General features: G+C 37.9%; 1 protein-coding gene across 1 annotated transcript; it reads right to left on the bottom strand.

The window, feature by feature from the left end:
* Nucleotides 1–2,248: 2,248 nt before the first annotated feature.
* LOC134669160 (membrane protein BRI3) lies at nucleotides 2,249–10,488 on the bottom strand. The gene is made up of 4 exons (XM_063526709.1): nucleotides 10,313–10,488; nucleotides 6,653–6,660; nucleotides 6,153–6,329; nucleotides 2,249–5,505 (listed from the first exon to the last, which is right to left on the bottom strand). Exons 1-4 carry the CDS (start codon nucleotides 10,371–10,373, stop codon nucleotides 5,341–5,343), a joined length of 411 nt encoding a protein of 136 aa, XP_063382779.1. The 5' UTR covers nucleotides 10,374–10,488; the 3' UTR covers nucleotides 2,249–5,340.
* Between the last annotated feature and the right edge of the window lie 7,652 nt (nucleotides 10,489–18,140).

Below are 18,140 nucleotides of genomic sequence, written 5' to 3'. Positions count from 1 at the left end.
ACTGCTACTTGACGATAGATGTTGCGACGACCGAAAAGTCTAATGCTCAACAACTTTTAACTAATTTAAATATTATAACCGGATTAACCGGAACTTTATTTTCAACTCCTGCTTCTATTTTCGTGAGCCTCTAACGTTCTTTCGTGAAAATCTAGTATCAAGTAGCGGCGGTACTGATAAACCGCTTCTGAGTGCTAGATGTCGACTACGAAAGTAATAGTCGTTTTGGTACCAAAACTGATGTATGGAGTGAGCCCTCTATACGCTATTCGCTACAAGGAATAACGAATAAAAATTGTTTCCGATAGAAATGATGACCGGCTAAATGACGATTGATTACTCTAATCTGTCAATTCATAATAGGATTTGTTCACATTACATAGAGAAAAATGTACACGTCTCACGTTTTTCTCTACACCTTCTATACGAATCAGACGAAGGCTAATGAAGCCTAACTACTCGGAGTAATTAACAATGGAGCCGCCATTAACAGGCGTTCCCCTCTGTCGAAAATAGGCGGCCAATGGTCAACCACATGTCAACCATATGTATGGACTGACGTTTATCTGACAAGACGTACCTATACATTTGATGTGCCCCTCCCCCGCAAAAAACGGCAGACTATTTTGTACCGAAAATTTTAGACATGGCGTCTACTAGCTACGAGTATCGATTTGACAAGGCCGTATGTTTAGCGATCTTCGAGCAACATCGGCTTCCGACACGAATTAGCGATAGTTAAATATTTGACCTTTGCAATTTGTCAATGTCGTTTTATAGTTAGCAATAACAAGACAAAACAGAATCGGCCTCCAAGTAGGTACCTAGGGTACCTACATAACAACACCATTTTAACACTCGAGAACTTCCCTGAAATTGCGCTACTAAAGTTGTGACGAATTTCCACTTACCTTTGTAAGCGGTTGTAGCCTCAGGAGCAGCGTGCGAGCCTCTACAATCTGATCTTGAATTGATATTGATTTAATACTGTTAATTGCATTGCAGTGCATCTCCGTCGTACCTACTTAATGGTGAGAGCGAGATGTCACTGCTCGTAGTTTCAAATCATGATTAGAATTATAAAGGTTGAATTGTAGTAAATTTAATTTAGACCAGTTACCTACCTTACATCAAAACTGTAACGAACAGGTTAATAATTAATTTAGTTAACGAAACTAGAATATTTCTGTAATATTAGTTAATACCTAGGATATCAAATTATGATCTAGGTACCTATGAGTTAGATTTCAGCCAAATGTTGATACACTGAACTGTACAAATTTTAGGTCTGTTTTAGGTACCTATGTTAGATTTTACATATATTTGTATGTATTGTATGTTCATGCGTGATTGCCCTTAATTGATTAGGAACCTATCACTAATGACATTCACGCATTCTCATGGACCATGAAAATGATGAAATCTTTAATTTTCTGCGTGATTTGCTTCTCTGACACAGACTACTTGTTCAAGCTATGAAACGTAGACCCAGACGTAGATATGAAATATTGTGGTTAAATGGGCAAGGGGTAGTAAAGTGGACTTCACATTGATTATATTAAAAACTCACGTATTTTAAGTCGAAAAACGCTCGCCATGTTTCACTCCGTACCGAGGAGTGTCATCAGGAGCTTGCGTTTCCGGTGACGGTCCGGCGCAGACTGTTTAGTATGTATGTTTGTTTGTTGTTGACTATTTAATATGTCTGTGTCTCATGGAAGTTTTGTTATTAACATTGGACCTCACATTTTAAACAATAAGGGTTGTATTATAACAGAGTTTATCTACACACATATTATATCATAAGTTTGGGAACGAATCAAATTATTTTTACCAAATATTTTGATTTGTTATTGTTGTGTAATCAATAATGAATGTAATAATATCGACATGGACGATCTCTGAAAAACAAAGGAGTTTGATTTGATCTCATTTCTATTATCAGTTGAGATGACGTCACATTGAAGAATAAATGACAATTTCAAACAAATGCCGCGATGGAGGTCGTAAGTTAGTTACGTTACGACTCGTAACATGCGGTTCTTGAACACATCATAGAAAACTTATAATAAATAGTAAATAGTAAATAGAGCAGGGTATACATATAACTGTCCTTAGGCATTCAATTAAAACTCTCATGTGATGTTCGCTTTCAGCTCGTTCCAAAACCCTCACTCGTGGAACGCAAATTGTGTAGCAATCACAAACTACTATGTATTATTACTTCTAACCAATTAAACAAGTATAATAATATTGCATTTCAACTTTTATTGTATAAATCTTTACAAATTCAATAGTCTTATACTATATGTTTCATATAATAGATACCAGTACATACTTAAACTAGTGCCTACTTACTTATGTTCCTACCTAGGGCTTTCATATACTACTTCTAAAATAAAAATGATACAAACAGACGTAGACTAAATTTAAAAAAAGCAATAAATCATATTTTAAGGAAATTGTATAGTAATGGATCAAGTTAACAGAAAGAATTACTAAAATCAATCGTTTCTAAAACCTCAGACACCTGTACGGATATGATGGTCGTTTTTGTCTACGTGACAGCGTGATAAAACAGTGTCCGTCACTTTGTATCCTACGGTGTTAAAAAGTGACAGTTATTTTATCACGTGGATAAAGATGGATAAAACCATCCATAATACGCCGGCTGCCATTACAAAAACTGCAGAACTTACAAATTGCCTTTAAGGTATCAGGATTGACTCTTGACTCCCTGTCGCCAGCGAATATTGGCAGTTTTCATGACAGCGTCGCCGCCCTGGCGGCTATAGGACACACTAGTTATTGGACAGTAGACATTTTATCAAACAGCATGAAAACATAAGTTTTTCCATAATAAGTTTAATTAGTTACCTACCTCACCATACATTTCGCGCAAAGCGAATTGGGGAGTTTAAACTTTAAGCTGTCAAAAGAAGATGCCATTATATAAAAAAATTATGTTATAGAATTTCAAAAATGTCACATTAATACCAACAAATAATTGACGTTGAAGGGCTTAAAATACATACGAGTATATGGCAATACCGTTTGGTGGATAATGTAGAAGGCATACGTCCTTATGGCAAATTAAGTGCAATATAATACAAAACTCCACGAATCCTAACAAACCCCTTAAAACCATAAACTTACTCTATTTTTAACGCAACGCAGAGACAGAGGACTGCAGGTAATCCCTAAATACGAAGTCAATGTGCCTTTAGTGAGGTACTTACAGTCTCATATTGTTGTTTGTTGAACGTTTGGCCAAGTCTGTAGGGGTCACACTGCCTTTACCACGGCACATGGACATTACCAGTGCCCTGTTTATCAAAAGCTTGTAACTTGTAATACGAGCGGAAGTCCCTTTTTGACTGTTTTGTTAGAAAGGGACTTCCATTTGTATTACAAGTTACAAGCTTTTGATAAACAGGGCACAGTTCTTACTCTTTTCCTGTCTCTATAAAATGGCAAAATGTTTACAGGTGATACTGGCCATTTAATTCTCATACAATTTTATGATTTTTTTCTAATTATAAATCAAATTCTGGTAAAACTCGAATCAAATATACTTTTGAACATTAAAGCAATAATAATTCAGGAAATTTAGATAGTAGCAAACCAATATTAATACTTACTAGTAGAAAATATTGCTCAAAATTTTAAAATCTAAATAATCGACAGTATTATTCAATTACTTATAACTAAACAAAATACGTTGAAATATTTATATAAACAGGCTAAGCTGAACCTTTAAGATTAATGTCCTAGCTTTACATGCTACCAGACCTCCCTACTGTTATCTCTATTAACCCTTTGAACGGCGCCTGTCGTGTGCAGCGCGTCATCGTGAACCTTGTGGGAGTGCACGAAGGTTGATATTGGTCTGCAGCCGCGCGTGTCTAATGACGTCTTTAGCGGTCAAATGGTTAAAAATGACTCAAAGATGACCTGTGCTGGTACAGTATCGAGCACTCAGACATTTATCTTAAAGTTTAATTTAGATTTAGGACTTTGTTTTCTAAAAAGAAAAGATCAAAAGTTTTAAAACACAAACCCTGTTAAAGCGGTTTTTAGTCATGGCTAAATTTAGCCAACTGCAGCAGCTGCAGAAAGCAGCTAAGTTTACGTTTGTCTAAATGTCGCTTTAACTTTAACTTCAATCTCCCTAAACCATCGGTATCACAATATCAATTGCTTAGTTATTCATGTTTTTCATGTTCATTCATGAGTTCATGAAGTTCATGATCAGCTGTTTCAAGGTCACAGACTTGTTGACAGTTCTAGGTTTTTTTATTCTATGCAAGTGGGTTGTACCTATTTACTCACTTATAGTTATAATTAGTCTTTCATTTATAATTTGCAGAAATCTTAACTGAAATCTTTATGTATTTTAGATTGCATAATGTTGGAAAAATATTTATTTTTATGTCAATATATTTTTGCAAAACTATTTACTTAAGTGGAATGCAACATGTCTAGGTTACCTTTTATGCAAAGAAACTAATTTCAAATATAAAAAATGTAAAATCAATTAAGTTTCCACAGTTAGTTAAACAAAAAAATTGGAAAATAACTTTTTAACCCGAGGGTCACTGGACGGATCATGTTTGGTGATCTAGACACGCGGCAGCATGTCAAGCCAAGTTCAAGCAAAGGAACTGGCTAGCCAGCGCCGAGTTATACATTTCAGGACTAATTACTTATTTTTACATCACCCATGATCGATCGATCTCTTTGAACTCTTTCAATACGCTTTATTTCGTATTTATTTAACTTAAAAAAATTCAAATATAATATCGGGTATGAAAGAGTTTCTCTTTTCGTACATCACAAACGATTCAAACTCAATGTTTAAACACGCAAAGCTCAACAGAGATGGCGCTGCAGTGCAGTATAATGGGTCCAAGTGAGAGTTAAGGTAAACTTCATAAATTCAATAAACTGAGCCCAATTTCTTTAAGAATCTTCAAGTTGACCGTAAACCTAGTACACGCAATTATTTGTTCCTTTTTGAGTATATATTTTATCATTATTGAAATTCGTAAGATACTTTTATAAAATAAAAAATAAAGATAAACCACAGACTACAGGACATTTTGTCACTTTTAACCCACAGCGCCATCTATGGCGAGCATTAAGCAGTTTTTATCCTCATTCGCCAATAATCTATTCTCAAACCAGGAAGCCTAGTGACAATCGGTTATACAAAACGCCAATCGCTTAAACAATGTATGAGAATTATCATGTGACTTTCCGACCGTTATCATTCCTATACTGTTTTACTTTTCGATTGACGTCAATAAACCATTGTCACATTGTCTAGGTATTACAGAATTATCCGAACATAGCCCCGCAGTTGGAGCACCGTCGGTTCTTGAGAGCGAGACAGCAGAGTATCCCTAGGGGGAAGAAGAAGATGGCGCACAGGATGCCGAGGCACGTGAAGTCGTCCTCCAGGATGCCCACGCGGCAGGCCGGGCACGCGTTCACGGCGATTATCTGGAATATATTACATTACTCATTCAAAACGTGTTTTACGAATATTTTACAATAACAGATAAAAGGCTCATTGATTGTATCAGTTGTGTAAAGAGGATAAAATCTTGCCCCTGAGTCTGGCAGCCGAAGAAAATAGTAACGCATGACTTCATGTTTTATGGATTATTAAATGACGACTTATGAGTGATCGCTTAGAGCAGCGGTCGGCAACCGGCGGCCCGCGAACATCTCACTTGCGGCCCGCGAGCCTCTCTGGCTATTTTGTATGTATAGTATTGACAAATGACACTCTGATAAAGTCATAAATATTAACAAAGTGCGGTCCGCGACCACTTCGTCGACTGCTATGTGGCCCTTGGCTGCTAAAAGGTTGCCGACCGCTGGCTTAGAGTGACCGTTATTTACATCATTCATAAGTTCATAACTTGAACATAGAAATTTAAAACATGCTATTCAAAATGAAAATATTTTGTCCTGCAAGTGTTAGTTTCGTGGAACTTATGTACAAACTATTACCAATTTGATATTTAGCAATCGCGCAGTGCTCAGTGAAAGGACACATCATGAGTTAAACGGGCTAATTTCTTGTGCTAAGTCCTCGATGAAGCGGTAAGCGGAGAAGGAATGTATAAAAGTGAAGTATATACCTGTGGCGGGATGATGACAGTGGTGGCGCCGTAGTTGGGCAGGTAGGCGGTGTTGGGCGGCGCGGGCCCGTACGGCGTGTAGCCGGGCGGCGGCGGGGGAGGGGGGTATGGCGCGCCGGCAGGGGGGGCACCTGAAGGAGTAACCAGTATTCGTTTATAAAAGCTACAGGGATATAGCTAAATAATGCCTGTGATAGTCAGATTAATCTGACAGATGCCCACAGACACATGTACCGTCTTATTCCCATCATACATCGACAGATTTGCCCGCCAGACAGATATGACAGATATCTGTACGTATTCCTAAGTAATGATTTGGTAAATTAGACAATCACTATTAATGCCTCATGTGTTAAATGCAAAGGAAATAAACATACACACTATTAATAGAATAAAATAATTCAACATATTACACAACAACAATATAATAATTTTAACAACAAAAATTTATTACATTAAAACAATCATAAGTACAGTCAGCAGCAGAAGTCGCTATACACTCCAGGTGCTCAAAGAGAGGTAAACGTTTAAACTGTCAAAAAGTTGTTGACTGTCATGGTAGCATTGACCTGTGAGCGCTCGATATGTCACAAATATCTTAACAGTCGCTATTCATTAATTTCTACACTTACAACAAATCATTGATACCTTAGCTGTCAAAAAACCACTGGTATCTAAGCGGTCAACGTGTCAAATATATCTGAACAATATGGAAAAATAGCCGTTTAAAGCATACATGTATGGTCGTATATTGAATGAATAATAGCTATGCTAATTTCAGGTAAAGCGTTTTGACAATCATCGAAAGCAGTACAGTCTTGTCATTACATACATCTATCTCACGTTTTGCCCTTCAACCATTGACAGGGGCCTGTCAGTCAATTTACTGCAAACTATTTCTTTTATTGAATAGAATCATCAAAACGAATGAGTGACACATAGCGAAAGCTAACTGAAGCCGAATTTAGAGCCAATTGTCAAGGCACGTTGTGGTCTTGTTACTAAGGCGTTTGCTTTTCAAAGCAGAGACCGCGGGTTTAAATCTTAGTCGGACGCACCTAGAGATTACACCTTTTTTTTTTGGTTTCATTTCTATTATTAATTTGTAGTTTTATATTAATTTCGCATAAGTTTATATGTTTTTTGAAGATATGTCACATCACCAACCCCGAAAACGCGGAAAAATAATTGGAAGTTTCATACATTTTGCTGGTCTGATGTTGAAATTTTCTATGGGAGAGTAAAATTTTTTCCGGGGTTTCGGGGTTGGTCCCATAGTAAAAGTTGCTCAGTATGACCTAAACATTAATGGGTCTCTTTCTTGGCCTTTCGTTCTGATACATACTGTATATAATCTCTGATACCGTATACTCTATCCTCTCTGCTATGGTGTAAAAACAAAATTCGTCATTCCTATGGTCAACAGTTAGCATATTACGTAGGTATATGTATGGCAGTGATGGTTTTATCGCATAGGTACATCTATAGAAGAGGAGGCATGCACCGTTCTTGCGGATCATGAGTCCAACCAACAAAATAAAGAGAGGAGTCATAGTTGGATATGCTTAACACCTTTACTGCCCGTGCTCCTCACGTGGGGCCACGGCTAGCCTCTATTACAAAGCCATAAGGTTTACATGTCAGATTGGGACAGTGAACGTGTTAAGTTTCAATTTTATTATTTTCTCCTTCGTTCTTTGATCGATTCGGAGCATCGTATTTTACTACTATATAGGATATTTTAGTACAATAAGCGGGCTAAATAAATATATTAACATATAATATGCTCTCGGTTTGGAAGAACGGCCGCCTATGACAGTTAAAATAAAAAACCGATCATTCTCGTAGAACCTATACTTATTTATTGTCTAAGTTTGACACTTGACGATAAAATACTTCTTTAAGAAAGGAGGTGTCAATTCGTAGTTGCTACAGTATTTTTTAAAAGATTAACAGATAAAATGTTGATGCTTAGTTACCATTGAAATAACAATTAACTGCTTAGCAACTGGTGGCACCCTGGCTGCTGACGTACGTGATTGGCAGTGCGTGTAGGTATTAATGACAGCAGCTTGAATTTGAGTGCTTAGTTACCACTGACTTTGTAACCGTTATTGTCATTGTAATTAAATAAGGGTGTATGTGTTAAAGAAAAACTCAGAAGTTAAGATATATGTGACGAACTGAAAGCCTACGCTAAAATGGCAACTTAGATGTCCTTATTTTTGTGACGATTGAAGTGTATATGTTTTCTTGGACACCTTGCCCGCTCAGGTATATCTGCTGCTGACTGTACATAGGCAAAGGGTTAGGTAATACATATGTGGGTAGGGTAGAAAAGTGGTTTCAATCGATGTGTGGAAGGGCGGCACCGTCGTCGAACCCAAGCCACCTAGCGGTCGACTTAAAACGGTGGCGTGTGCCTCGGATACACATGCTGGTGGCGCGTATAACGATATAATAATTTGATTAAGAACATTGTTAATGTCAGGTTTTGAATTTATAAGTGTCATAACATTGTTAGTTGTTGAATCAACAAGCAATTAGAATGTATACTCATCAGCAGTATTGATAAGGTTGATTTCTAATTGCATTGTTATATAATTACTTCTTATTGACATAAACAACCCTTGGACCAACATGATGTGCCAAATCTTTTCAGTTTTGTACATTTTCTGAAGTGGAATCCTACGAAATGTTACATGTAATAACCTTCCCTACCCTTACCCCTACCCTTGTCATTATAATAATTATATGTTACTATATTAACATGTACATTCTGGAATTGTCTCAAGGTTTGAATAGCAATTGCCACATCAATCAATACCTGGCATAACTAATGTATCACACAACAAATGACTCATGGAGATAAAGACAATATGTGACAGAAAATAATTGATAAAAATAAATACTGAAATGTCATTATTAAAGATAGCTGTGAAGTGGATTCACAATTTTAAAGAGTGAGTCATGGATTCATGATCATAATTAAATAATCTATCGCATAAAATTTATGTCAATGTATATAACAGCTTTTCAGTCAATGATTACTTAATAATCATTGACATAAAAGCTGTTATTATTTCATAGTCTTCATCAGAAACTGCGCATTGTGAGGCCCTTGTTTCAAAATTACTATTCATTTATATTGACACTAAGTACAGTTGTTATTTATTGACCGGGAACTGTACAGAAAATTGTCAGTGTCAGGTGACAATTGTCAGCATGGTTAAATAGGCGCCTGATGTTGTCTAAGGGGGTCCGCTAGCTGGCACGGTAGCATGGAACAAATGCATGAAATACTATAAAAATATCTAAATTGCTATGGTACTTAGATGTTCCAACAATATTTAAAGAGTTCCTTTCTTCAAATAGGTGCAGATATCTTCAAAATACATAAACAGAGGCACAGAAATATTAAGAAAAAACTCCTTTTTATGTCAGTTAAAAAGTAAATAATAATGAATAGTTAAATAAGTGTACTTACCATGAACTAAGTTTTGTGCAGTACACTAAAAAGGATTGACATTCCTTCAACAACTGGTTTTACCAGTAATTACTTTTGTGGTATAAGAATATTACTTGGAGACACTTTAACAGTTACAACTAATTAGAATACTAATAACACAGATTCATTTGAAATGATTACAGTGGTTTATTTGATTTATTTGCCCCCTTGCCTATATTATATTTTATATTATATAAATTTTAATGGTATGTATGATCTAGTAAATTTATCAGATTTTACTAAAGAAACACAATAAAGATGATATTTTTGTTCATCAACAAATTTTAAATGACAAGATTCCATTCCAATGTTAATAGTTTCCTCATTCAGTAAGGAAACAAAACCACAATTATTATTGTTCTATATTAAATTGTTAATTGACACCGGTTTCGATAAGAGCGTCCATCACGCTGGCAAATACATCGATATACTAATTGTGTATACCTACAAACATTTACGGCAATCTCATTTATAATTAATGTTTTTGCTAAGGATTTTACCATATAAAGACATCAAAGAGGTCAAAAGAATTTAGGCTACGTATATATAAACCTAATTTCTCAATCATTGCGCAGTTTGGGGACATATAAAGGCTTATCTCATATGAATCACTAATCGAAAAATTATAGGGCTTCATAAACTTTACGCTTACCTGGCACCGCAGCAGAGTACGGTGGAGGCTGGTCAGTCACAGTAACTGTCGGCTTTTCCATTATTCCTTCTGCTTAGAAACTGAAACACTTGCACGTAAAGTTTTGCAATAACTTTCTTTGTAGAACTCTACAAGAGACGAGACCCGCTCGCAAGACAATCAGCTGTCAAGTGGCTGTCAAACAGCAACAACAAAAAAGTTATTTTGTGTTGCCAGATAAAAAATCGGTTGGGATTATTTGAGACACGGCCACAGAATAAATATCTATAATAACGTACAGCTTGGCAAAAAAAAGAGTAGAAATTAAAAAGTGGCAACACTGTAGTGTCGTCCCTTTCAAACCAATTTATATAAGAAAACGGGACGACACTACAGTGTTGCCACTTTTTAATTTCTCTTTCTCTTTTTTGCCAAGCTGTACAGAAAGGAAACTTCCTACAAAATTCTTATCTGTGGTCGTGCACGCAAAGGGACTTCAAGTTGTGTCAACCCTAATAATTTCTCGGAGCAATGCTGGGCCGAACGGAGCCGAGTTTGCCCGAAGGAAAGAGTTTCGCATCCCTGATACGGCTAGTAAGTCACATTCATAGAAGTAGCATCCTATAGAAGTGGTATACGCGTGCCTCCGTGAGGGACAAAACATACGCAAATGCGACACTGTGATTTGTCGAATTCATTTGTTGCCCACCATTATCAATACCAAAAAAAGGTGGGGAACAAATAAAATGTGAGACTGTGACAAGGACAAACAATAATAGCGCTTTCGCTGCTACTCCTACTGAAAGATACATAAGACTATCCCGTTCTGTCAGTTATCCCCACCACTCATGCCCAATCCAGTTTAATACTAGATTCATGGTCACATTACATATTGGTTTGAAAGGGACGACACTACAGTGTTGCCACTTTTTAATATACTTGGTCAAGCAGATCTGGTCAGTAGAAAAAGGCGGCAAATTTAAAAATGTAGGCGCGAAGGGATAGCGTCTCATAGAAAATTTGAATTTCGCGCCTTTTTCTACTGACAAGTTTTGCTTGACCATCTATATCTACTCTTTTTTGCCAAGCTGTACGTACTAAACGTCGTTTAGTACTAAGCTAAGCACCCAAAAGCCAAAAGAAAGGGATGAATACTGTTCCTTATTATTTACTTATTACAAATTTAATTTGTTTTTACCCGACTACGGCAACGCAAAAGGAGGGTTATGATTTTTTACCCGACTACGGCAACGCAAAAGGAGGGTTATGATTTTGACCGGTATGTATGTGGGTATGGGTCGTTCTACCGTTTCGTGCCGATTTGCCACTTTTTTGGAGATTTTTTTTATTTTGAAGTTACAGTGTAGATTTTGATATTGTGGATGTGTATACGTATTGTGTATATTATTTTAAGAAAGGCACCTATATACTAGTTATACTTTTGGAAAACAAATAAGGAAAGAAAACTAAGGGAAGGTAATGAAACACGAATAGAAGTAAATGAAATTATATTAAATATAAATTAACTTTATTAGTCAAAATCAAAGTGATAATATTTTAAACGATGGAACCATAAATAGCTTGGCTTTTAAAAAGTATATCTACCCTGTTGACCTGTTTCATATAATAACCTACTTTTTAACAATAGTTTTTACGATGTTTCAGTATTTCTTTTCGGTCTCATTATTTGTCAGAACTAGAAACATATAATAATGAGATTTGTAATGTAAAAAACTGCTTACATAAATGAAATTAAAAAAGCTTAAATTATCTAGAAATTGCTATAAAAAACAATCGTTAGTTTTGATATTATTCGGGAGAGAACTGCAGCATAATTTTAAACTTTCTAGTAGGTAAAGTGACTTAGCCGTCTTTGTAAAGAGCAGATGTTGTTTTTTTAAATAATGAAGTGGGCCAGATATTAGATTTAGGACACTACCATGATAAGCCGTTTCAAAGGGAACGGCGGGCCAAAGTAAAGCTGCAGGACAGCAGAGCTTGGAGACGAACAAATAGTTGTGTATTAAAAAGCAAACTAGCGGACCGCAAACACGATGTTGAGCTCTAAAGCCGTTAGATGTCGAAGAGCGTACTCTACGAAACATCAAAACCCTGTGTGGATAGAGGCCAAGGGCCGAGTACGCCCGAATAATCAAAATACTTATTATAAATAACAAACTCCATAGGGTTGTAGACTCAACAAGTCGCACTTTCGAGGAAAAATGCAAAGGTCAAGCCGCAGGAGGGTCCGAGATCACATTGGTTAAATTTCAAGCTCTCTTAGTTCTCAAGTTAGGTCTTCTATGGAAGCGCAACGTGATCAGACGGACTGGGCTTTCAGCGTTTATGCGGATCTCGGCCTTTGGCCTCACTTAGCAAAGTTCTGCACTCTTACAGATTGATGTTTGGCCTTGTACGGAAATGTGCCCCTATCTGAAGCTCCCCCGGGCCGTCGGCCTTGCTTTTTAATACATTCGACTATTGGTTCTTGTTTGAGGTCAGCTCCACTGAAGCTCAGTCTTTGACCTCGCACGATTGTGCCCGCTGCCAATAGTTAAAAGAAATTTTGAACACCTCATGCGGAGCTCGCCTTTCGGCATCGCTTGCATTTCGGTATTGAAACAATTTAAGGTCTACTCTCCTGCGAAAGCTCGGCTTTCAGCCTTGCAGGAAGGCGCGCCACAATCGGACGCTCCGAGCTGCCTGCTAACTGCTCTTTCTTTGTGGAACTCGCAGAAAGGGGTGAGAATGGGACGCTCCTCTCCAGTTCTAGATGGTGTTGAACCATTGTTTCATGAACTTTCTGGATTTTTCTAAAGCTTGGCCTTCAAACGGTTACAAAGTTACAAGAAATTTCCCTGATACGGCCAACCCGTATTTTTAACTTAGCACAAGAAGAGGCTCCCGGGAGCAGATCTTTGTGAGACCCTCCTCATAAATATCTGCCCTCGGAGGGCTCGCTCTTGAGCTTTATTCCAGGACTATAAAAAGTTTTCAGTATGTTAATTAGCAGATAAGTTAGGCATTAGATAAGTTCCAATAGGTTCACCTGTCCAAAATGTTCCGCATTTATAAAATGTTGGAAATATGATGTATCTATCCGATATATTTACAATATTTGCCATGAAAAAAGAGACTAATTACGCTTACTGCTTATTTAGCTAGCGCCTATCTGCTTATTTATATGCAATATCCGCAACCAACAGGATTCCCATGACATAGTGTCGGGTATAGGTAAGAAAGAACCTATACCCTGAAACTCTGTCAAACGGTCTAACGAAGTCGAAAGAATGGGACATACATACGTTTCAAAACATGAGAGTTATGATTTGAGAGCCTATGTGTGCATATAACTCTTGGGCTGTGGGCTAAAAACATAAAAAGGTATCACATCTGTCATACAAAATTATTGTTCATTTCCTTCCAAACTGGTTCATTTCCTTCACCCGAAAATATTGGGAGAAATGGAGAGGAATGAATTGGAGTGGAATGAACTTTCGACGTTTTTTTTAAATTTCTTTATCGTCTTTAAGGCTAGAATGTCATCAAGTAAAAGTAATGAAGATATGCCAAAATGCTAACAGATTATTAACAAGGTGATTTTTTTTTACAATATATAGCACCAAATTACATACTTAATGGATGGAAATGACTAGTAACCGTGACAAAGTGCCTTTCCGGTGAGGAGAACCAAAATTACTCGTAAATCAAGAGCGCGAAACCTCCTTCGTTGACGTATTGCGGTAGACTAAGGTAGTAAAAACACGTAGCAATCACAGGTATTCGTGAATAAAGGCGCGTTTAGATTTGGCATGAGTGACTATTTTTTAGAGTGAAAATGAAGTCTTTCGCGTGACAAAATTAATAAGTGCGTTCTCTCTATGATAATTTAACTTTAAAAATACGTACCATGTACCATTATAATACTGATTATTTGCTTATTTATAAACAATAATGAAAAGTAGGGTTGATCTGCAAATAATAGTGTTTTTAAATTTTTGAACCCAATGGTACGCCATTTTATGTCGAGGGAAATGAATTTTTCGCATGTTTTTAATTTTTATTTAATAGATCATTAGGTTTAGCTAAATTCCAAAACTGGCGCATTTTCCGTGCCACATAAACATACCTTTTAAAAATAACCACATGTAAAAAATTATAATTTTAAGGCTTGATGTGGGCTCGGACACCAAATCGGCACGAAACGGTAGAACGACCCGTATGTATGTATGTATGTATGTATGTATGTATGTATGTTCATCTGTTTCCTCATAACTTCTAAAGTACTTATTATAATTTAACAAACGATGTGTCATTCGAATCGTCTTAATCGTCCGCTGGTTATAGGCTATATGGCGTCACAAAAAAATGAACACTGCGCCCTCTAGAGGTCATAAAGTCACGAACCAAAAAACTAAAATTAAGTAATGATGATGTGTTATACATCATTGGAAAGAGCTCAAATAGCACATTTCAAATATATAAATATTGTTAGCTTTTGCACCCGGCTTTGCTTGCATGCGCCAGATAAAACATTAATTTATCGCTTAGGTGATTCGAACTATGAATCTACAAGCGCTCTGGATTCTATCCGCGTGTTACGCGACCACGGCGATACAAGAAGGTTTTTGCAAAAGAAATTTGTTTGGCCGCTATACATGGTGTTTTTTTAATGTCCTGCAACATTTTATAACGTGAATAGGTATAGAAGTCCTGATCAGCCAAAATGTATGAAACAGTCAACTTTTTTACAAGATACGTACGCATTCCGAACCGAAGCCGGGCGACTTCGGCGCCATCGTACTAAAATTGTCGGGCGTAGCACGACGTACGCGTTCCAGAGCCGGGCGCCTTCGGCGCCCTCATACTAAAAGAGTCGGGCGGAGCCCGACGTACGCATTCTAAAGCCGGGCGCCTTCGGCGCCCTCACACCAAAAGAGTCGGGCGTAGCCCGACATACGCATTCCAAAGCCGGGCGCCTTCGGCGCCCTCATACTAAAAGAGTCGGGCGGAGCCCGACGTACGCGTACCAAAGCCGGGCGCCCCCATACTAAAAGTGTCGGGCGTAGCCCGACGTACGCGTTCCAAAGCCGGGCGCCTTAGGCGCCCTCATACTAAAAGAGTCGGACGGAGCCCGAAGTACGCGTTGCAAAGCCGGGCGCCTTCGGCGCCCTCATACTAAAAGTGTCGGGCGTAGCCCGACATACGCATTCCAAAGTCGGGCGCCTTCGGCGCCCTCACACTAAAAGTGTCGGGCGTAGCCCGACGTACACGTTCCAAAGCCGGGCGCCTTCGGCGCCCTCATACTAAAAGTGTCGGGCTACGCCCGACGTACGCATTCCAAAGCCGGGCGCCTTAGGCGCCCTCATACTAAAAGAGTCGGGCTACGCCCGACATACGCGTTCCAAAGCCGGGCGCCTTCGGCGCCCTTACACTAAAAGTGTCGGGCGTAGCCCGACGTACGCGTTCCAAAACCGGGCGCCTTCGGCGCCCCCCTACTAAAAGAGTCGGGCGTAGCCAGACATACGCGTTCCAAAGCCGGGCACCTTCGGCGCCCTCATACTAAAAGAGTCGGGCGTAGCCCGACATACGCATTCCAAAGTCGGGCGCCTTCGGCGCCCTCACACTAAAAGTGTCGGGCGTAGCCCGACGTACACGTTCCAAAGCCGGGCGCCTTCGGCGCCCTCATACTAAAAGTGTCGGGCGTAGCCCGACGTACGCGTTCCAAAGCCGGGCGCCTTCGGCGCCCTCATACTATAAGAGCCGGGCGTAGCCCGACGTACGCGTTCCAAAACCGGGCGTCTTCGGCGCCCTCATACTAAGAGTGTCGAGCGTAACCCGACGTACGCGGTCCAAAGACTGCCGCCATCGGCGCCCTCATAGGCACTAAAGGAGTCGGGCGTAGCCTATGATATTTTATATGTAGATAAGCCATACACTAACATATCAAGCGAAAAAAATGATGCCAACCAATGCTGCCAACGACACGGCAGCATTAGTTACAATTTGTTCACAACTTCATACGCAAATGCGTAAAAGAGACGGCACAATTAAAAGAAAACCTAAGTAAAAAAGAGACGGCTAGTGTTTGTCACTTGCGCGTGAATTTGGTAAATCAGTGATACCACCATAACACGACGGCAAACAGTGAATATGGCGCGAAGCGAAAAACTTATTAAGAAAAAAAAATATCAAAGACTAAGATGTTTGACAGAATGTGCAAATCATTTTAATGCAGTTTTATGTAGTAATATACTCGCTACCGAAGTAAAAAGTTTTCATATTTAGTTATGTAAATAAAAGATATTATATTATACTCTTTATTCTTTATTCATCATTTTTCTTATACTATAGAAACATTTTGACAAAAAGCAAACTCAATAACAACAAAATCCTTTATTTTACTAACAATTTTATGTTATTAATAATTGTTACTGTGTGAGAAAATGAAATGCCTGACAATAAATACTAATTTTGTAGTAATCTTTGTATAAACAGCAATATACCTATTTACTTAATTGACGCGACCCGGACAATAATATGGCCAATAATAATCTTTAATTTGCCAATTGTTGTACTTAAATACAAGAAAAAATGCGTTCAAGTAAAAAACTTCAATATTAAAGTTGAAATTTAAGTATATTTCTTTTATTTGTACGACAAGCACCAAACAATGAATGCAACTTACCATGACGCGTCTGCTATGATAATCTATGTACGCATTTGGTGCGTCCTTGTCATTCTCGCTGATGAGAACATAAACTTATCTCGTTCTGTCAGCCGGCGAAAATGGCGGCTGGGTTTATTTAATTCAAGATTAAACCGAAGAAAAACGGGTTATTTCAGCTTTTACTTACCAATGATATGTGACGCCGTCAATTTTTTTGCGCTTCCGCGGATAATTTGAGCATTTCAACATAACGCAGGTCGGCATTTTGTTGCTTAATACACGTTATTTATGGGAAAGTATTAACCGGTGTACACTTCGCGCTTGCGTCAGGCAGACTGAGACAAACTCGTACACATGACACGAGGTGAGGTGAGTGCTTCAATTTTGGAACGTGTATAACACATCTACATATAAAATATCATAGGGCGTAGCCCGATATAGGCGGCGCTCTGCGTGTATTTCTGTACTGAGGACGCCCTCGCAAAAGTAATATAAAGTGACTTCAAAAAGTTAGTAACGAAATCATGACCCCAAAATTAATTAAATAAAAAATAAGTTCAAAAACTAAAACCCGACTACTGCAAATCGCGCTCTAAAAAGTATGAAACAAGATAGAATTCTTATCTAAAATTATCAAGCAGAAAATATTATATATGTTACCATTTTTTTTTATATAAAAATACAACGTAATATAATTTACTGAATTTTTTATATATTTACAGAGATTCAGAGGATAGCCGTGGTCGTATGCCACATTACTTTTAAGTTTATAATCGTGGCATACGACCACGGCGATCCTCTGAATCTCTGTAAATATATTTAAAAAATCAGTAAATTATATTACGTTGTATTTTTATACAAAAAAAAATGGTAACATATATAATATTTTCTGCTTGATAATTTTAGATAACAATTCTATCTTGTTTCATACTTTTTAGAGCGCGATTTGCAGTAGTCGGGTTTTAGTTTTTGAACTTATTTTTTCCATATGAGCTATTCGTGAAGTAAAAATCCCGTGTCGCTCTACTCCAAATCTATTAATCACCAGTAGGTGGCAGTAGGATAGGTAGTAACCTACCTACTATAATATTATAGCCAGGCAACATTATATACAGTTTTCCGAAATCAAAATAGGAAAATAATATATGTATAATCTATATAAAAATAAAAGGCACGGCA

This window comes from Cydia fagiglandana, chromosome 11 (assembly GCF_963556715.1).
Source record: "Cydia fagiglandana chromosome 11, ilCydFagi1.1, whole genome shotgun sequence".
NCBI classification, from domain to species: domain Eukaryota; kingdom Metazoa; phylum Arthropoda; class Insecta; order Lepidoptera; family Tortricidae; genus Cydia; species Cydia fagiglandana.
The sequence above is the reverse complement of the archived record's forward strand: the minus strand, read 5'-3'. Positions and strand labels throughout refer to the sequence as shown.